General features: G+C 43.1%; 3 protein-coding genes across 5 annotated transcripts in view; 2 read left to right on the forward strand and 1 right to left on the reverse strand.

Annotated features, from left to right (window-relative positions):
* The first annotated feature begins 17 nt into the window (after window positions 1–17).
* Window positions 18–9,650, forward strand: LOC109528777 (cilia- and flagella-associated protein 43). Its single transcript, XM_019891736.1, has 21 exons — window positions 18–968; window positions 1,111–1,188; window positions 1,278–1,403; window positions 1,470–1,574; window positions 1,647–1,754; window positions 2,094–2,264; window positions 3,246–3,452; window positions 3,547–3,633; window positions 4,924–5,004; window positions 5,148–5,276; window positions 5,369–5,488; window positions 6,066–6,173; window positions 6,310–6,396; window positions 6,462–6,550; window positions 6,632–6,755; window positions 7,374–7,486; window positions 7,791–7,950; window positions 8,032–8,196; window positions 8,805–8,882; window positions 9,115–9,268; window positions 9,354–9,650. Exons 1-21 carry the CDS (start codon window positions 912–914, stop codon window positions 9,530–9,532), a joined length of 2,526 nt encoding a protein of 841 aa, XP_019747295.1. The 5' UTR covers window positions 18–911; the 3' UTR covers window positions 9,533–9,650.
* Window positions 9,438–11,612, reverse strand: sfr1 (SWI5-dependent homologous recombination repair protein 1). Of its 3 annotated transcripts, none has more exons than XR_002170730.1 (4): window positions 11,329–11,585; window positions 10,469–10,831; window positions 10,037–10,394; window positions 9,438–9,528 (listed from the first exon to the last, which is right to left on the reverse strand). XR_002170730.1 is itself a non-coding variant. In XM_019891742.1 (4 exons), the coding sequence occupies exons 2-4, from the start codon at window positions 11,404–11,406 to the stop codon at window positions 10,206–10,208; spliced, it is 630 nt and encodes a 209-aa protein (XP_019747301.1). In that variant the 5' UTR covers window positions 11,407–11,426; window positions 11,522–11,612; the 3' UTR covers window positions 9,926–10,205. The 3 variants fall into 3 exon arrangements, 2 of the variants coding, with proteins under 2 accessions (XP_019747301.1, XP_019747300.1); XM_019891742.1 differs by lacking the exon at window positions 9,438–9,528 and having other exon boundaries at window positions 9,926–10,394; window positions 11,329–11,426; window positions 11,522–11,612; XM_019891741.1 differs by lacking the exon at window positions 9,438–9,528 and having other exon boundaries at window positions 9,926–10,394.
* A 3,359-nt stretch (window positions 11,613–14,971) lies between these two features.
* The window catches only part of LOC109528768 (CCR4-NOT transcription complex subunit 3-like), a 7,141-nt gene continuing 981 nt past the window's right edge, over window positions 14,972–21,131 (forward strand). Inside the window, exons 1-5 of the mRNA XM_019891720.1 lie at window positions 14,972–15,267; window positions 16,788–16,901; window positions 20,084–20,134; window positions 20,286–20,402; window positions 21,001–21,126. Coding sequence (XP_019747279.1) covers window positions 16,847–16,901; window positions 20,084–20,134; window positions 20,286–20,402; window positions 21,001–21,126 — 349 coding nt within the window. The 5' untranslated portion in view covers window positions 14,972–15,267; window positions 16,788–16,846. The remainder of the gene's footprint in view (window positions 15,268–16,787; window positions 16,902–20,083; window positions 20,135–20,285; window positions 20,403–21,000; window positions 21,127–21,131) is intronic.

The raw sequence follows: 21,131 nt of genomic DNA on the forward strand, positions 1-21,131 counted from the left end.
ACCGACAATGCTAAATGTGCTGAATGTGCCTATTTCCTAATTTGTTGGCAGGAAATAACTTCTGACATATAGCTACCGACCAAGTAGTTCTGTTAGCAAGTATTCCTTATTCAATCGTGTTATCACGACATAGCGTGGTTGCAAATGACTTTAAAACGTGTGTATTTTGGTTGACATGGCGACACTGTCAAAAATGAAATGACGCAATTAGACCGCGACACAAACACTGAACCTTCTCCGTTTATTTTCGCAATACGCCAGTGATAATATAAGTACTGTAGTGTGTTAATGCTAATACGTGATGTGATAATAATATTCCTCATCTTCCTACTAGCAGCAACAAAAAGTTAGTTTTGTTAGCGGGAGACGGTAAGGAAACAAACGTTTATGACTCTTATTAAGCAATGTTATGACTCATTATTACGTCATCACCCGTTCCCAAGTTTTAGCGAGAAGATTCGGGACTGATGTAAAACCACGTGAAGGCGTTTAGTGCATTGCGTGTACGGTAAATATGTTCAGGTTCGATGCAAAGCAAGGAACCAGTGGCTCAATTTGATCGAAAATGGGTTGACTCATCACTCAGAGCTTCGTTTTAGTGACATCTTGTGGCGAAATAGGAGACAGCAAAAAAAAAAATCTGAATGCATTGTTTTGTGTATACTGATTAACGGAGTGTGTAAATGTAGTTATATAATACATACATAATATTATATGCAGTGTATCCCTCAGGAAAAGGTGTGTTTGAGGAAACGGTGTATGCTGGTGTCTTTGTACTAGTTTATGTTTTTGGAGCAAACTAATACCTCACCGTTTATGATATTGAGTGTGTCCGGTATGTTTCCGTCCCCTGGGGCTTGCACAGAACTAAAATCTTGAAATCCTGATGTGGTAAAACAGCTCAACCCACCATGGATGCCAATACAGAGTCTACTGGAACTGACACTGAAACACAACCAGAAAGTGAGGTAAAGCGTATACCATTTTGTATTTTCTGTACACCGCGTGGCAATTATTATCTATGCATCATCTCAGAGGTTCTTTCCATTTTTTTTTTTAAATCCACAAGTGTTACACGGCATGTTTATTTTTGTACTGTTTATTTCACAGTATCTAAGCGAAGATGATCTGAATTATTCAGACACAAAGGAAAGACTGCAGGCCAGGATGGAGGAGATCCGCAGCGCCGTGAGTGGAACGTGGCATCCGCATGAATGCTAGGACATTGAAACGAAACGCAAAAATACGTTTTTGACAGAATGGATCCATGTCGGCAGATCCAAGAGATGATTCTGGAAAATGAGAGCGTTCCCGAAATTGAGCGACTGGAGCTGAAGGAGTTCAACGTGGACGACGAGAGGCAGAGGATGCACGACGCCGCGTTGGACGAGGAAGTTTCCAGGGTAACGCGGGCAGTGCGCGTTTTTTCTTTTCTCCGACGTCGTTTCTGATGCGAGTCTTGAGCGCAGGTGAGAGAGAGGATTGAGATGGAGATTTTAGAGCGATGCTACAAGCGTGATCTCATCAAGAGGGATTGCTGGGATTCTCTGAAAGTTAAAGACAGAGCGGTAAAGGTATGAAAGGCCTTCTCAAGCCACCTCCAAATGACGTGAGGGATATGACTAATATGCGCCTGTCAATTCCAGGCCTTTCACACTGAGCATGAGGTGACCAACTACCCACTCAAAGAGCGTCCACAAGCCGAGTTGGATGCCCTGAGGAGAGTTGAAAATAAAAGGAAGGCGGAACAGGCTGTAAGCACAACTTTGTCCTCGTAGTGTACATTCTCGTGATAGAATATTTGGCTGACTCTTATTTTTTCTTTTTTTTTTCTGACACTCTTCACAAGGTTGTAACTCTTAAATTCAAGTTGTATTCAAGATTGTAAATGGACTTTTTGTTAATAGTATATCAAAAAATACATACATATATATTTTAGGAATGAAAGCTCTACCTGTTTTTTTTTTTTTTTATGAACACCTAGGTCTAATGCGCGACGTTTTTTTGAATGTCTTGGAGAGCTGAGAGTTTTATGAGGCGGTAGTGGGTTGTCGAACACTTGTGAACCACTGCGCTACTCCACCTTTTCGAAGCAGAGGGCCCAAGAAAAAGCTGCAGAAGAAGAGACGGAGGACTTGTCGGAGGCCCAGAGCGGAGTCGCGAGCAGCTACTCGGCTGAGCTGGGACTGTCACACCCTGACCTCTACGACCAGTTCAGCCTGCACACCACCGAGCAGAAGCTGAACCAGATCGTTCTGCTCCAGGTGAGAATCTCTTCACGATATAAAAAATTGCGATGCGATCGTGTGGCATTAAGAGTTGGATTTAAGTCCCCGCCGTGAAAGGTTGTGGCCATGATTTTGTGAAGCCATTATAGTGCAATCCTTACTTGAGTGTATTATACAGCATGCTATGCTTGTCATTTCGTCACTTTTATTTTTTGTACTTGTATGTATCAATATTTTGTAACATGGTGTTGTTCCTCTGGATGGTTGTATTTTATGATATTTTATCTTGAATCAATTTAAGATTTTTTTTTTCCTTTTTGAATATGTGAAAAAATAAAATAGAGAGAGCGATAAGGAACACTAAAATTTCAGCCATATTGCCCAGCCCTATTTCGTAAATGTATTTTGAACAAAGACTAAAACTCACGGTAATGGTTAGTTTCATTTTGCACTTTTATTACTTTATTCCAAATTCAGAGTTAGCTGTTTGTGATTTATTTTGGACTGAAATCTCTACCGCAGGGTGACTTTTCTGCCTTTTGTCAGAAATAAACAAAAGCTCTTTCTTTAAAATGACCCGTCATGCTTTAATAGTAGTTTTTCGATCGAAAGTACTCGTAGTATCGGTTACCCGGTATCAGTGACCACTCGAGTTGAGTACTTGTACTGGTATCGATCTGGAAACACGTGTCGAACACTCCGATTCATTATCAGGATGACGTCGGCATGTACCGAACCGCATTGACATTGGCCTAAGGGTAAGTTACGCTTCGCTCCAGTAGAGGGAGCCCGCGAACAATAAAAATAAAAGCATGTCTGACTTCGGCCGGTTTCACTGGTGGGCCTGCCATTCAACTCACGTATGCTATCATACATTCCAAGCAAATGGTAATATAGACTCGAGTGCAAGTTCAAAAAAAAAAAAAACACAAGCACAACCACCTATGTGGGTGATGCAAAGTGACAGCCATCACTTTTTTTTTTCTCCTCCCAAATTTCTCTTTTCCCAATATGCAGGATGTGATTTTCCAAATCAAGGTGGCCCTCAACGCCCACTTTGACAAGGTGTACAAGCAAAAGGTGCAGGAGATCGCCCGCGTGAAAGAGAGGAACAAGCAAGTGAAGGAGCTCCTGGATGAACTGGAGGTCGACGAGGAGCTGTGGGTGCCCGTCCTGAACGACAGGGAGGTGCCCGAGAGGGTGTTTGTCGTGAAGGACTCCGAGGTGACCCAACCGACTCTTTTCATCCCGCGTATCGTTTGATCAACGTGTCACTTTTGTTTGTCGGTAAAAGGGAAATCTTCCCGTGACTTACTAGATAACGGCCGAAAAGTACCTCACCCCAGAACAGGAGAAGGAAGAGGAACGGAAGAGGCTCGAGGAGCAAAAGCGCTTGGCGGCCAAGGTACGCTTGCCAAAACAAACGCGGCTTTGTTTTTGAAAACTCCCGTTTGTGGTTGCGTCCAAATTCTTCTTGGCTTGGAGACCGGACCAACCGGTGTGCTTGTGTAGGTTTGCATGCAAACTGGTCGCAGAAGTAAATTACACTTTTAAAAAAAGGAGGACTTGAAAGCGATGGAGCCAAAACGTGAAAGAACAAAGTGAAGTTGAGGAGTGTCCAGCAGTCCGTTTTCGACAGCGATTGTCTTCATGAGGGATGCGCGTGAGCTTTAAACCGATCCCCGGCTGACTTTGGAGGAGAGGGCGGGGTCAGCCCGGACTGGTTGCCGGCCAATCTCAAGGCGCCTATCGCCGGGCGGAATCCTCCTATCTCCAAAATCTGAGCAAGCCATTTTCAACTCTTTAAATGAATCAACAATTTTATTTATTTATTTTTTGATCATAATAAAAATAACACCAACACATAGACGGTCCAAAAGTTTAAATTGTTGGGGAGAAAAAAAACGACATAAAAAAAAAAAGTGACATAGGAGGTTCTGGCCCGACGGCAGCAATATAGAAAAACAAATATTCACACTCGATTTAACCCCTACTGGCAATTTTGAGTCTGTCACCGTTTGAACAGAATTGTCTTGTCCGAAAGAAGGAATGCAACTTTTACTCCATTACATCGAGCTCCATTGCACTCGCTACATTTGTTTTAATCCATCGATTGTGACTGGCGTTTTGTTGCTTGTTTTGGTTTGTCTGGGAAACTTCTGCCTCGTGCGCTCTCTCATGACCCGTTTCACAAATCCAACGTAACCCAACAGTGACGACAGTCACATGACGCTCGCGGCACCACACATGAGCGACTCATTTAATTAAAGCGAGGCAGAAACAATGGCGGACCTTTTTTTTTTTTCAAGTGATGTTGGGCAATATCTGAATTTGTACGCTTCTTTTTCAAAAATATTTCATTGCCCATTTAACTTGTTTGAAAAAATGATTAATCAGAAGCTACTCAGTGTTTGAGCCCTTTTGTCATCAAGTACTTGATACTACTCAAGTAATTATTTCAATGAGTACTTATGAAGAGGTGAGGCCTTCCAACCATTCACCCATTTTTCATAATAACCCTTTCATGTACCCTGTAGCCTGATACTGTAACATGATAAGCTGTCCACCGTAGTGACCGCTGTCTCTGAAAGGGTTAATGGAGAAAAAAAAAAGAATATTTGACAATGATTCGAAAACTGTTGTTTTGTGCGACGTGTAAAAAAATGAAGTGGTGAAAATGTCTCGTCTGTTTCAGAGCGACGACGTCCGAGAAAGGGCTCTTGATGACATGATGGACGGCGTTCTTGAAGTGAAAAAAGACAGTTTGTTGAAATCGGTGGGTCCGACATGACATCACACTCGCAAGCTTTTTTTTTTCTGCACGGTTTGAATTCAACAAATGGGCCAAAAAAAAAAAAAAAAAAAAAAAAAAGAAAAGAAAAGAAAGGACGGGAAGCGCCTATTGAATGTGCTCCACAGGAAGTACCCCAGCCCGAGTTTGTTCTGGCCAAACCGAACAACCAGTGGAGCGAAGACGAGAAAAAGCAATTTAAAGAATATGAAAAGAAAGTCAAAGAGCTGAACACGGAGAAAGATAAATACAGAAAGGTAGTCCAAAATTTTCCCTCGCAACCCGCTTGGAGATTTTGGGAAATACTGACTTGCCAACTCTTGCTGTTTCTGATCACCTTGATTTGTAGTCACTGGAAAACGAAATCAAAAGCCTTCAGAAAACCACCAAAGAGGCCACGGACCGCTTTGATGAAGGTTTGAAAAAGCTGTTTGAGATGAAAATTAAGTCAGACATGGCCATATGTCAGGTGAACAGCAGGTCAACACACACACACACACGCACACTCAACAAAACAATATGTTCAGATTTTTAAAATATATTTTAAAACACTCATAAGAGGGGGAAAAAAAAGATGCTCTGCTCCAGGGCACAACGTGACACGAGAGGTTTTTGGAGATAACGTAACAGATCAGTAGACGACTTCATTTATGGCCACATTTATTTATTTGACTGTCTAATTGACTTTTACGTCGATCCTATGCCCACTACCCGAATTCTCACAAAGGAATTTCCCAAATTCAGACATTTGCATGTGTTCTTTCCCCTGCTCCACATTTCTTACATTTCATTCCAGAATGTTTCAGTTTAGATTCGGATTTTTAGCATTCACAGGCAATTTCCCCCAAAAAGCGTCATTTAACCCTTTCAGGGACAGCGGTCACTACAGTGGACAGCTTATCATGTTATCAGGTTACAGGGTGCATGAAAAGGTTAAAAAAAATTTTAACGTATGTAATCGTCTAGTCATGTGTTAAATGGTGTCTTTATGACCTTCATTGCATTGTATTTCATGACTCTTTGGTACAAAAATGTGCATTTTACAGGAGGAACTGAAGATTAAAACGCTTAATTACTCGGTGCTCATGGAAGAGCTGATGAAGAACGAAGAAATGGAGCAGGCGCAAAAACTTGAAGAAATGTCTGCACAGATGGTAAAATGACACCTCCCATTTCTTCACATTTGCATTGGGCTTGAAGTTTCATTTTCTTCTCGTCTTTCCCCACGACTCCCATTTTCAACCTGTCCTGTCCACTTCCCCTCCTTCATCTTGCCCTCCCGTCTTACAGAAGAGAATGGCCGAAGACCTGCAGAACTTTGAGAAAGACGTCGAACTGTTCCAGGAGAGCTATGAGAACATTCTGGCAGACGACAAAGTAAGTCTGCTGCCGGCTTGCGGACATCCTCTCGCCAGTGAACGTAAATTCTCATGTCTCTCAAGGCTCAGGACAAAGACTTCAGGAAGGAGTTTTCCAATCTGCACAAAGCTCATGTTGATCAGCTGTATAAACTGTTCAAGCGAAGGCCCAGGTTGGTCATCATGACCGTTTTGTTTCAAAATAGTTGTGCTGACTTGGTAGTAGAGTAAAAAAAAAATTTCTTTCCTCGCAGAGGTCAAAGGAAGACTGCCATGGAGGAGTTGGACGCTCACAGGAACATGCCAGAGGGACTGAACCAGCCGGTGTGGGAGAAGTTTTGTCAAATCCGCAGAACAAAAATAGACACCGAGCATAAGGTATGACGAGGGCACTTTGACTTTCTATTCGAGTTAAAATTGCTGAAACAATACCTCGGGAGATCTGGATCATCTTCAAGACGGTTTAATATTCATCATGTAAGAACCAACAGCCAGATCGCAAAAGCAGCTGACTTAGTAGTTCACACTTTAGGTCTTGGTTTAGTCACACTCATTATCTTCCCTAAATATGAAGCTGGAACACAGGGAAGGATAATACAATGAAACCAACAGGGGCCCCAAAATTGAACCTTGCGGAACACCATACGACAGTAGTGCAGAGAGGGACTCGGAACAACTCTGGCGAACACAAAAAATCCTCCCGACCAAGCAGGAGCTAGGATCCGTCATGGTTCTGTTGTCTACCGCGTACCGTGATTGGTATTCGCACCACATTTTGAGAATCACTGCTCTGCTTGACGAGCATCGATTACTGACTTTGTGTTCTTCTGACTATCCCTCCAACCAAAAACATACTTCACTGTCTAATTCGTCATGAGTCAGTCGTAAACACGTCCCTGACGTGAGGTTTATAGTTATATAGTTACTTTTCCCATTGTTTATCTTCCTATTTTTGTAATCCTAAAAAAACCAAAACGCATGGTACTTTGTCTGCAGATCAAAGCCACGGCAGCCACTCTGGCTGAGATGCAAGCGACTCTTCTCAAGAGGCGAGAAGCGGACGAGGCCGCCAAGCAGGACATGGAATGTCTCGCAACAGAACTTGAAAAGTGTGTGTGGGACGCTTCATTGGAATCCATATTGTGGAAAAACAAGACTTTTAGAATGGCTTGTGTAAAATTTGTTGGGTCTCAAGCACCCCGTTCTTGGCACCCATCAAGTCATGAAGTTAGACAAGCAAGAAAATGTCTAGTGAGACACCTGTTTGACCAAAATAAAGGTCTCATTGTCTAATTTGGCTTAATTGGCCACATCTGCTGCGTGAAAAGTCTTTGGATCAATTCCATTTGATTCCACAGGTGTACCTAATGATCTGACTATCCTTCCCTTTTTTTGTGTGTCGACCCCTTCAAGCCTGCGCGAGGAGAAGAACAACTTCCTGACGGACATCACGGTCCAGTTCCTTCTCAAACAGGGTCAGGTGGAGGTGACCAACACGGATCTCATCCCGGACTACAGCGAGTCGATTCTCCTCCACAGGGGCAAGGTGGAAGAACTCAACCACACCATCCTGGTCAGTGGAGCGCGCGCACTCACTCGCCTCGCACACGTTCGACTCGTGCCTCACCATTGCCGCCGTTTTTGTCCGAAACAGACTCTCGGCGAGCAGAAGATAGCCACCATGGTGCAGACCAAAGACTTCCGTAAGGGCATCATCCAGGTCGAATGGGACAACACCATGAGGAGGATGCAGATCGAGGATCTCAAGAACAAAGAACGGGACATCCAGAAGCTGCGGCTCACAGAGGACCACAAAGAGGTACGCGGCTCGTCTCTTCTAACCTCGGCAAACCTCAATACTTTTTTTTACTTTTTCAAATCTTTCAGATTTATTCATATTGGTCATCACATGGTTATCGGCAGCCATCAAAGTATTTATCAGCAGATAACCGAGTAAAGAGCTTTTATCAGCACGGCGTCTTCATGCAAATGCCGCTGCTTCTTTGTCGCCATTTCAACACGTGCAAAAAAGCAATCTTGAGTCAACTCCCACCCCTTAAAACACCCCGTAAGACATGTCCAGGCCACAGGGGAGTGAGTTGCTCGGAGAATAAACAGGCCCCCATAAAGATCCGATGAGTCACGCGGCTTGCTCTTATTTTTAACACGGCCGTGACTGCGCATGAGAATCGGCGTTCCGGGCACCCGATGCCCGTTTTCTTTGGCACAGCGTTCAGGTGGTTCTCCCGCGGCGAGCGGCGCGGCTTCCTGCCATTGTTCCAAGGCCTCTGGAACGTTGACAATTTAAACGTTGGAATACAAACAAAGCCATCAAGTGCGGTCGTAATGTTTATTGCGCTGTTGTTTTGACACTGACATGGCGACGGGATGTTTGACAGTGTGCTCCCTGTACACTTTTTTTTTTAGTATCTCAAGTCAGACAGCGACAGCCGTGTATGCAAGCAGGCCATTTCTATGAAGGAGACTCAGGCCCTGCAGACGAAGGTAACCAGAGGCCCGCTCACAAAAAAAAAAAAACCCACCGGGGGACCTGATCTAAGGAGTTCCCGCAACAAAAAGTGGCTTTGCCTAAAACATTGACATGAACTTAATACATCTTTTTGGGACAGTGCTACCATGAGCCACGTTCCTGCGATGCGACATTGCCTTTAAAACAGCAATGAGGCCTTTTTCAATGCTGCCCCCCCCCCTCCACCTCTTCCCCTTCCTTTTAAAGAATTTCCAAAAGGACGTGAAGTATCGCAAACAAAAAATCAGACACCTCCAAGCTCAGACGGCCATCAAGGAACGGAAGAACGCCGCTTTGGACAAGCAGGTCCAGGACATGCACGTGACCGTGTCGCAGATGCGACACATCTACGAGGCCTCGGGTAAACAAATTCATGTCACGCATTTCGGACTTCTCCTCAACTTCCGAAATTATTATTATTATTATTATTTTTTTGTCTTTTAAAGCCACGGAAGAAAACGAGGCGCTGAACACGGAGCAGCGCTACCAGGAGGTCCTGCTGGTGCAGCGGCTGAAGGACACGGCCAGGTTCCAGATGGAGAAGCTGGCCTTCCTCAGCGCCGAGGCGCAGCATTTGAGGATGAGGAACGTCCCTTCGCTGGTGCAGATCAAATACAACAACTGAGCCCCGGGCGGGCAACCAGGTTTTTAGTCACATTCATCTTAAATAGACGCCAGCAACAAATCGAGCGGTACGAGACAATAACATAGCAGCCACAAATAAACAACTGCGTATGACTGAACATTTGCCCTTCGAATATTATTCGGAATTGGGAGTGTACGGTGCACCTCTCAGGTTGTACGGTTTGGAATTTGATCATGAAGGACCAGCCCCATGACAAACTTAAACAGCAATAAGCTCTTTCTAGTAAATATTGGACTGGATAGACAGTTAGTTGTAAGACATAAATATCAACCCCCCCACCCAAAAAAAGGTAAGTACAACCTTTGTAAAGCCCTGCCGTACAGTTACTCTTTCACCCCAGAAATCATTTTTTGGATTTTCATTATTTTCCCAATTTTTTTTTTCCTACTGTATGGCTTACATCAAGTTGGCGCATCGAAATGGTAGAAAAGTGCATTTATTCAAAAAGTTAAACTTGTGCATGCTATGGATGAAATTGAAGACATCGGAAAAGAATGTTTAAAAGGCCAATTCCTACCTGATTTGAAATGAAATTAATTTTGATTGTCACGGTCTAATTTAAAAGTAAATTTAGCGTTTTCAGTATAGTCATCCAAGGCTTCCCGGATATTCTAATTCATTGGGTTGCACCTGAATATGTTTGAAAGCACATTCAGGATGCAAAGTCCTCTTCCGTGCGATTAAAGTGCAGCATTTTCTCATCCAGACCAAAGAGGTCAATGACTTCAGACAGGCTGGCCTCGCGTCCCTCCACACGGGCGTCCGACTGAAGCTCACGCAACGCCTTCTGAGCACAACTCCGCCACTTGTCGATCAAGATTTGAAGCTGCGCCAGGTTGTTCTGCAGAAGAAGGACAAAAGTTGAAGAAAAAAAAAAAAGATCACGCCCTCTTCCCACCGCATCGAGTGAACCACCTTGCTCCTGTACATCTTAACCATTCTCAATCGGCGTAACGTCTCCGTCTTGACCTTCACCTCCTTGCTGAGCCGCTCCCGTCGTTGCGCAAGATCTTCAAGGTGAGAGTGCGCTGGTCCAGGAATCCTCCTGGAAAACTTTTCACTCCCAGGTGTGGCTTCCTGGTAGTTGGCGCCAACAGACAGACTGATAAGTGGGGGATTTTTATCATCATCATCACCCGCAATCCGGGAATGTGCCGGAACTTGTTGGCCGTCCTCCTCGTCCACACAGAGGCGCTTGGCCACGGAGAAGGGCGAAGTGAAGGAGCGCCGCGTTCTCTTCAGACGCACCTTCAGGGAGGAGCTCAGCTTCTGCTGAGGCTGTGGAGAAGCAGATGGCAGAGTGTGCGGTCAAATAAAACGCGGCGGAGCCAGCGCTTCCATATTGACAATCATTGCTCATCTAAAAGACATCCAAGAAATGAGCTTTTTCCGAAACACAGCCTTTAGAGACATTTCGTTTTAATTAATCCAGTATGCTGTAGTTTGTTTAGATGTTCCAAAATGTGAAAAAAAACTATTAGTTGAATGCAGCGTAGTTATGACACTGATTTAGGCTACCAGCATTTTGTATTACTGTAATTCAGTGGAAGGATGTTATCTGATGTGGACATCACAAAAACAATGTTGTAATTTTTTAAAACATTTTTCCACAGAAGGCTTTTCGAAGGTACATAGACGACAAAAAGGTAGGTAAAAATGAATCAATAAAATGTTAACAATCTAAAACGACATAGAAATTAAATCAATGATAAAATGACGTCGTTTGTTATTATTTTTAATAGCGCACAATAATACGTGAAATGCATTTAATTTACCGTCTCACTGGACCCACACGGACTCGACGGTGAACAATATACCGACTTAGATAAGACATTCTTCGGTGTGGCCTCCATACACGAACCGCACTTCGTCGCTGCTCAAAACGTTTCAAAAGCAACGTCTGTATTTAATCTGAATAGCAACGGGGTAAAAACAAGCTCTGATCCAAAAAAGTAAGATAAGCAGTACTGTGAGGAGTTATTCCTTTTTTGTCCTCCTACATATTGGCGGATCAGCGAAGTTTTCTGCATTTCCTTGTTTTGGAGTTCAGAAGCCCTCCAAAGCTCGTGATTGGTGGGACGCTGATGACGTATTCCGCGGAGGGTTCTGGGAAATGAAGTTGATCCAGATTTCTCACTGGAGACCAGTTAAAAACTCAGTTCGGAAACAATTAAAGTTGCATCCGGGTGACGTTTCCCTCTGTTCAAACAGCGTCCGTGATATATTTCGATCAACGGTGGTACGTTTCACACTGCAGTCGAAGTAAAAATGAAATTAGTTTGGTTTTAGATAACAGGCCCAATGTTGTCAGACTATTTCTTGGTTACCTTATAGTTTCTATGGGGGAGTCATGAGGTGATTCAACCGTTCCCACTCCCCAGCTGATTCACCTCCATTCTCTCAGAGTTACTTCACCAGTCTCCTACATTTTCTGAAACATCATCCTGCCTGGATACACGTGTAATTTCACATCGTCCATGATTAAGCGTTCTAGTTTATTCTCACCACTGAGTCAACATTTGAACTTTTACTTTCAGGCACTGGTTGGGAGTTTTTCAGCCAAAGCGAGGCAACGGTGGCTTATCAAGAATCTCGAACGCATGTGAGATGTGAGTGAGGGTGCCAGCTTTTCATCCAACACAGGTGAGAGTGTCATGAGCACCCATAAATTTGTATCAAGTCTGCACAGGCATCCAAAGCATCTTTTGAATGTTGGGGATAAAAACCATTTGTCACTTTTATGATATTTTCAATGTTCTCTCATGTGATTGAGCATGATGCTGAGATTCAGTCCGAATCCAGCAAGGGCACGGCCTCGACCGCACACAGAGAAGCTCTTGTTTTCATCTGGCTGGGCAATTTCTCACTTTGATTTTCTGCAAAGTGTGAAACAAGCTGCCCCAGAAAAACAACAACAACAACATATACTCCAACATTATTTGGTGTTGTTTCCAAAATGTGGCATGGAAATGACATTGCTTGCGTTTTTCAACAGACTCTGAGAGAGTGCGGACGTGTGAAAATAAGCCGCAGTTACGATGAGGGATGGGATCGGTTCTAATTTTAAATCACGGTGATGAGTGAGTGATAATGTCTGCTTTGGTGGGGGCCGCAGTGGCGCCATGTGTGGGGCGATTTCCGGCTTTGGCCAGTTGCTGGAGAGATTCCCGTTCCTCATTAAGATAATGAAGACTCTTGCGTCAGTCTTGTTGTTGTCGTGCATAAACTAGAGCAGGGAGTGTACGGCCAACTTTGCTTGCTTTACTGTCCATATAGATCACACTTCTCTAGTTTGTTAAAAAAAAAAAAAATGGGATTAAAAAGAAATCTCAAACTCTCTCAAGTTCGGGGGTGCTTGGATTGACTTTCAGGGGTGCTTGAGCTAAAAAAAAAAAATTAAATCACTGATGAAAATCTTGATTTACGCTCCAAACAAGCTTGGTGGTGTATAAAGGTGAACTTTTTAAAATGCTCGTCATTGTCCAAATATTCCTGGGCCTCAACTGTGCGAGTGAACGCGACCTTTGGGTGCATTGAAAGTATTCCCGCGGTGCATAATCAGTGTTTACAGATTCGATTGCTAGTGTGAGATCTGCAGTAATGAAGTAATCATTGCCTCGCAATGGACTTTTGAACCTAAATTTGTTTATACAAATCTAATCTGCTTGTTGTGTTTTATCACTTCTGCCGAGCACAAACATGTTGGATCCAAACTGTCTGCTGGGGAAAAAAAAACAACATTTAACATTCCTCACTTTTTTTTTTCCATCGTCATGGAATCCTTCATTTTTTTTTTCAAACTATTCCCTTTCCTATTAGTTTTGGCTTTACTGTACAAGCTTGCACATAGATGTGAGTGGACCCCCCCTCCCTCCCAATCCGCCCTCCACTTCCCTCCTTCCCTTGCTGCTCACTGTCCTCGGGGCCATTTGTTTTCTGTCAGTGGAGCAGAACCGAGTCACGCTCGCCCGTGAGTCATGCGGGTGGGTGGAGGTCAGTGCCGAATGGGCGTGGTGGATCAGGGATCCCACCGGCTCTAATGGCTCCTCACTGGAGAGATATAAAAAATGCCCATTCGTTCCAAGTTACACAAATGTCAATGGTCGGAAGCCTTACAAAAAGGATTTGTTTTAAATTCACAAAGTGGCGATAAAGAGTAAACCCTTTCTTTACTTGAAGGGGGATCTCCTTGTAAACGTATTCTTTGTATGTAGAAGTAACTTTTTGAAAATCCGTACAGTAGACCCCGTTTTCACCGATGCTGCAGCTCCCACCATTTAAAGGGGCCTCTGAATAGTCTCAAATAAAGTTTAGATGTTCTAGTAAGCTTTTCCCAACATTTTTCGAGCAGCATAAGCCACGATCAGTCGAGATCTTCTTTTTTTAATGGTTTCAGTCAAGAGAATAGTTCAAAAAAAAAAAAATTCAAGGTATTAAATGGAACATCGGGAAGGCAGTTAGGATCAAGCAATCTTTTTATTTTATGGTCTCAGTCAAGAGAATAGTTAAAAAAAATATTCAAGGTCTTAAATGGAACATCGGGAAGGCAGTTAGGATCAAGCGGAGAAAATATTGCGCAACAGTGATGACCACAAACTGGAGGCCCTTCCAAAATTGATGAAAAGAAAACTGGTCAAGGAAGCTGTCAAGAGGTTGACAGCAGCACCGAACAGCTGCAGGACTTTCTGGCAAGTACCGCTTGTTTAATCCAACAATCTTCTCTTTTATTCTGAAGTCTTGGCTGGGAGTGGGTGGCATGATAAACTGGGGCCTCGGTGTCAATGTCAGCATGTTGGCACAAAGATTTTGGCATAAAACGTCAGAGGGAAACAAATCCCACTGGAACAGCTGAACTTGGTGTGGTAACAAAAGTTTAAAAATGATTTTTCTTGACCTCGTTTTTTTTTTTCAATGTCACAAAAACCTGGAATTTGAATGCGGTGTTTTGACTTTTTATATTCACCTGATGGCTCCTTTTATTATCTGCAATGTAGGCTAAAAGTGTCTTCTTTTTTGGTTTGCATCGGACCATGAAGCTAAGCATGGGGTGTCACTTTAAATTATATCGTAAAATTGTCACAAGCAAGTCTTTGTGCAAAAAAAAAAAAAAAGTTCACATGCTTCAGTGTCTTCTTCAAAATACTGTGTCTCTACTGTACGTGAAAAAAAGCGCAGCACAGTAAATCAGTGTAATAGCAGTGGCTGCAAACCACAAACTGCATGCCAATTATTGTCTATGCAACGTGTGCAGCAGATGCGATCCAGCTGCAACGGGATGAGTTTTCTTTCGCCACACAATCGCCCTCCACACTAATAAAAGAAAAGAAAAGGAAAAAAAGGTTCCCACCCACTCCTCCAAGGAAAAAAAAAAACATTTGGGAAGCAGTTGTGGCCACAAGAGTCGCAGGAGGAGTTTTCACTCACTGTTTTCAAGTTTGCAGACGGACGCGTTCAAGTGTCCATTCCGGCTGTGGGACTTTGGAGTAACGGACTGCTCTACACCTGCGACGCTGAGGGGCGCGGCCGGGACCGCTGCCCGCAAATCTCCGTTGCGACTTTACTTGGGCAACAACACAAAAAAGAAGTCACAACAAGGAGCGGGGAGTACTTTTCTTTTTTAGGAACATCCCCGGGTTTATTCGCGCACGCTGCCCCCCTCCCCGAAGGAGCTCCACACGCGGACGGGGGGACTTGATTGACTCCGTTGGCTGGAGGTATGAACACAAACACTGGAAATAGTTTTTAAAAGCGCGTTTTTGCTGCTGTTTTTCGATGACCGAACGTGCGTTAATAGCAATCACTTCGCTCTCGAAGTTTTCAAGCTCTTTCACTGCCTGCGCTTCGCCCTGGAATTGCATGAAAATCATTTTGGATGCTTTCTTTTTTTTGTTGTTGTCTTTTTCGCTCATGTTAAAATTAATCTGCTACCACGATCACCGGGGATAGCTTTACATGCTCTTTACAGAGCTATTTGCATTTCTTCTAAATATATTCCAGGGCTTGACCTCTCACCGCTTAGACTATACTTACGATGACAGCAACCCCTCTTTATGTTATTTATATTTCCAGGTTATGAGGTGAAGTTAAACAGGCTACTAGGTGACTTAAAGGAATTTAGGATGCGTATTCTTTAAATGCGAGAAGAGTCTGGTCAGCATTGGAAGTGGAAAAAAAAACCCAGTAACAAGCACGTGTTTATGGCAGATTGAGGAAATGGGAAAAGTGTTGGATATATTAAATATCCTCAGGGTGTGGTTAGTGGCTTGCATCTGGCCTTTTGAGCCTTTGTTGGGCACAATAATGTGGCTTTAGAGCCTTTCTCGCTCCATTTTGTGTGTTCTATCAGCTATACAGATGGCTTTACAGTGAAACATGTCTGGGAAGCTAATATGTGTTGTATTGAAGTACAATCATGGACATAATTAGTATTTGTATGGAACAAGGGCTTGTACCTTCAAAGATGTTGCTTTTATACCCTTGACATTTGGCGTTTACAGCTTGGCATGTGACTTCTTTGGCCCCCCGAAAAGTATAAACAGTTACCCTGGAGGCCCAGTCGTAATGTATTCTCGCAGACTTTTACTTTCTACGCCATTGGTTCTCTAAATTTTTAGCAGGACTACTGAAAAAAATATATTTCTGCTCTCCAAATTATCACCATCGTAACCAAGATTAAATTTGCAGACCCACAGCAGAAAGAAGCTTTATTCCAAAGAAGTAGATTGCATATTTTTGTAAGCCACTGTCTGATTAACAGTTTCAACATTAAGAAACAGAACAGAAAAAAGAAACATAAATCAAATGAAAATGTTTTCACATAAAAGTTGTAAGTGTCATTAAAACATAAATTACAAACAAAATGTACTTAGAGTTGATCCTTGTGGTCCACCACAGTCCGTCTTTTAGAATAGACTTGAGGTTTCGCTTTTGCAGCAGAGGCGAATGCCTTTTTTCAGCACTAAAAAGCTCTAAACATTTTCCTTGAGGGATAGTAGTTCCTTTCTCACGCCAAAATGGATAGAACTCGACTTCCCCACATGTTTGAAACAAGCAAAACTTGCTATATAGCAATATGATTTCAGTGGCATGAAATTTCCAATGAAACACCCTAGAAACTCATGTGAATCTTGTGATATTCTTGTGCTCCCCCCACCCCCTTCTCATTGGATTATCGTTTTTATAGCCCAGTTGCCATTTAATCGCGTTAAGACGCATAACAACGGTTGTTGCGCAGGCACAGTAACCTGAGCGCGGTCATCGTTGTGCTGTCATCCTGTCAGCAGATAAAATGGGATGGACGAGCTAACGCGACTGGCAGACTTCTCGGGAGACTTGGCAGATGAACGGGGTGAGGTTTCTGAAGTGTTCACGGTGTAATAAGATACAGTGGAACCTCTGAGGACAACGGCAAATTTGTTTACATTCGGAAAACACTTTTTTTCCCCTGAGGAGATAATGGAAATAGAAATAATCCGCTCCAAAATGTGGCCAGGCAAACTATGTAGAGGAAATACAGTATGTAATTTAGTGTCCCTCCGCGATAAATTATATGGAGTACTAAACTATGGAGATAAAATGTTCAAATGGTTTTCGCCATCTCACTTTTCCTGATCTTAGCGGGCAAGGCTAAAACGGGGCCCAGTGACGTACTTGGGGTCCCGGCATGAGTCGCCTGTGCCACACTATGTAAGAACTCGAGAACCTTTGTCCGCATCAATGATTATCCGACACAATTGCGAGTTACTTATTATTACTAGGCCTGTTTCTACTCCTACAGTCTGTAGTAAGCTAGCTATCCACACCTCCCCCAATGCCACAATTTCAGAACGGTATGGTGTCATTATTTAAGTTCCCAAGTGAGGACTTAATGCCGAAAACGAGTCCACCACCTTTCCGTCAGCCGAGATGAACCCCGGAAGTCTTTAAGCTTGCGAGCTAACTGGTGGCTAACACTTCTGGAAATCCCAGCGATGACTTATGTGGATATTCCATTCACCAAAGGCTTTAAGTAGATATGTTTTACGGGTCAAACGAGTACCTACAACAAAGATACTAGACTTACTGTATTTGATTTGATGGTTGAGCAGGGCATGGTTTCAACAAGAACAGTTTGATCTCACATGACTTTAAATTCTTAGTTTCTCTGACACAGATGCGAGTTAATTCCTTAACATTGAGCTTTAGAGCTTCCACTGTCTCCTCACTTGATTTGACATGAATGTCACGTGTAAAATCCGATTATGAAATGCTCAACAGCATCCACTTGATCCTTTCAACTGATGTTATGTTGCATTCAAAGAGCCCAACTAACACTCCATAGCCGCTCCAGCCAGGTTAGAGTTAACTTTCCACACGGCTGGCACCTTTTCTTGGGCGCTTTTGTCTCGGGCAGACTGTCACTTTTGCATGCTTTCTACTTCTCTCAAGTCTCACCTTTCAAATTTCCCCACCTTCCACCGCCCCCCTCATCTCACATTTAAACCCTCCTGGCCATCTTTGCTCATAGCAGTAGCTTTGATAATCAACATACGATGAGGTCAAGTCCCGTCTGGTGATAAACTACAAGTGGGCGTAGAACGTCAGATCATACTTTTCTAAATATAACATCTAAATATAATCGCCTCCAGTCGGTTAAGCTCAGTTAGAGGCAAAGTGTTTAAAAGGGAAAGGGGAAAAAAACAACAACAAACAAAAAAAACACTTACAAAAGGTGTAAGGAAGCCAAACCCTAAGCAGAGTTAACAAATGGACACTGGGGTTGGCGTCTGGAAGGCTTGTTGGCAGCCGTGCCAAAGTGGTTAACTGCTAAAGTATGTTCGCCGTTAGTTTCCAGGCCTGATGGCCAAACGTCGAAGTCCATAAAAGTCTGCAAGAGGAGGAAGAGAAGGAAGGTGGGGGTCAAGAAACAGGGAGATAGGATGACGTTTCAAACAACTCAAGCTTTTCCTTGGTATGATCATTATCATTAGTAATGATCACATCCAGGAAGCAAATACGCTCATATACACTTACTGGACACTCAACACACAAAAGAAAATAATGCTGTATTTGTATTAAAGGGTATAGATGGGTAGCTAGACTGATGAAGTGGTAGACATACATATTGCTTGGTAGATAGCTAGTGATGTACGAAGTACTTAGACAAATAGAATAGGTAGAGTCATAGATAGACAGATAGCTTTTTAGATTAGGTTGTTAGCCGGCTCGCTAGCTACGTGTGTAGATGGTAGCTACTGTAGGTGGCGGTGGTAGGTAGCTAGCTAGCTAGCAAGGAAAATAGATAGAAGCCGGGGAATGGTAGCTCGGCAGACGCAGATGAATAGAAAAGGAAAAATGCACATGACTTAAACTTAAGTGCAGGCTCACATTCCTCCCCTGATATTTTGGGGGAATGTATTCATGATTTATTGGACAGACGCAGTGAGGTTGTCAAAACAGAAAATTCTCCGAAAATGTTCCCCACTGTACTACCCACCAAAAATCTGAAGCTGGTAACCACACTGTCGAATTAGGTCCAAGACAAGAGATGTATCAAAAATGCTGCTTTACAAACCTACCTTTTTGCGGGGGGGGGTTGTTTTTTTAGACAGTGTAATAGTGGTTTTAGCTGGACAATATATTTATTATTGTGGTTGCACTGCATCATACTGAGTGGTTTCTAATAATTTGGTTCCAATTTTTAGCGATACGAGAGACTCAGTATTATTGTGATTGAAGTTTGCAGTGGCCTAAAATAAAAAATAGTTTTTTACAGTCAATAATGAAGATATTTTAGCATGTCACCAGTACACTCACTGTAATGGATTTGCAAGTCATCATCAGGCACATTTTTCGTCAACAGCCGGTTGAGGAAATGGTAATTTTGTAATACTGTAAATATACAAAAAAAAAAGAGCTAAATGCTGTTTGTAGGTCGGATTAATGAGGGGTTTTTTTTTGACAGCGACCAGGATAGTTTATTTGCTGATTAATGAGGTTTTTTTTTTTTGACAGCGACCAGGATAGTTTATTTGCTTTCTAATAAAAAGCATGTATTGTAACTCCAAAATGTGTGACTTGAAAAGAAAAAAAGCTTCCTTTTTTTTTGTCTCCTGAAACCAAATGTTCCGTTTTACGAGATAAACTTAGAAACACTCCCAAAAAAAAAAGAAGATTCATGTTTTCCATTGAACAGCAACCAAAATGTTTATGTCTAATCTTTGTGCACTTCATTTTTACAGTTCCATCTTAGGGGCCTTCGGAGGAGTGTAAAAATCACTTTCACTTAACCTGGAAACTCAAACACTGGGTTAAAGCAAAACAAAATGTCACATTTAATAGCTTGCGCCCAATTAAAAGGACTAAAACTGCATTCTAGCATGTCACCAGTACACTCACTAATGGATTTTGGGAATAATCATCAGGCACCTGCTCAGTCGACAGTTGCTCAAGCAGGGGTTAGCGTCCGATGTTAAAGTAAACAGACGCTGCTTTGTACAAAGACCGCCTGGATTATTCACAAACAAATCATTTTTCCTTTTGTGCTATCAGTTGTCACGGAGTCCCTGACATCCACCGGCAGACTGACGTCCCTCCCGCCAAGTGAGTGTCTCCGTCCCACGGTTGCGCTCGCTTTAATTGTTGACGTTGAAGCCAAGGGCGAACGCAGTAATTACAAGCGTGCAGCTCGGAGGGAAGTGGCCGATGAGTAATGGCAACTCGCGTGTTTTGCCGTGTGTCTTCTGGTTGCTAGAGGGAACCGGCGCATCGAGTCACAGGAACATGGCCAGCTCGAGCGGTGGAGTTGGAGGAGGAGCCTTGGAGAAGAACATCTTAACTCAGAAGAGCAGCACGACTTACTTCACTTCTTGTGAGTTTTCATTGCACCAATGAGAGTTAAATGGGGGAAAGAAAAGTTTAGCTACTCGCTTTGGTGTCCACTCGGAGTCCAAGGAATAGAACATCACAGGACTCCATAAAAAACATTTTGGGTTGACCATGGAGAAACCTGCCCAAAAATGTTTTCCAGAGATCTCCAAAACCCATCATCACATTTTTCAAATTCGTGGTCAGTTTTACTCATGGTGAAGTCAAAAATGTTTTCCAGACATCTCCAAAACCCATCATCAAATTTTCAAATTCGTGGTCAGTTTTACTCATGGTGAAGTGGCAATTCGAACCAGAGTTGGCATTTTCACATTGCTCCAACCATAAAGTGACCACTGTGGGAGTGACCACAGCAAATTTAACACATCAGGTCCCCATTTAAATTTAAGCGCGAGCCACGTGACTCATTAAAACACAAAATATTGACACGTGAGGCTCCATTTTGGACATTCTCACTTAGGGGTCTACTCGCTTTTGTTGCCAGTGGTTTGGAGATGAATAGTTAGTTCGTAGCGAAGTGCCATTTCTTCCCTGTAATCCCATGAAAAATAGAATCAAAAATTTAAAATTTATCCCTGCAGCCTCAGTCGGCGTGAGCAGCAGTAGCTACAGCTCCTCCTCGGGGGTTTACCTGGGAGGAGACGCCATCGGTGCAGGCGACGGCGCGGGCAGCTACCTGGACGGCGAGGGCTACGGCAGTGGCGGAGGCGGA

The sequence above is a fragment of the Hippocampus comes genome, unplaced genomic scaffold, assembly GCF_001891065.2.
Source record: "Hippocampus comes isolate QL1 unplaced genomic scaffold, H_comes_QL1_v1.1 scaffold121, whole genome shotgun sequence".
NCBI classification, from domain to species: domain Eukaryota; kingdom Metazoa; phylum Chordata; class Actinopteri; order Syngnathiformes; family Syngnathidae; genus Hippocampus; species Hippocampus comes.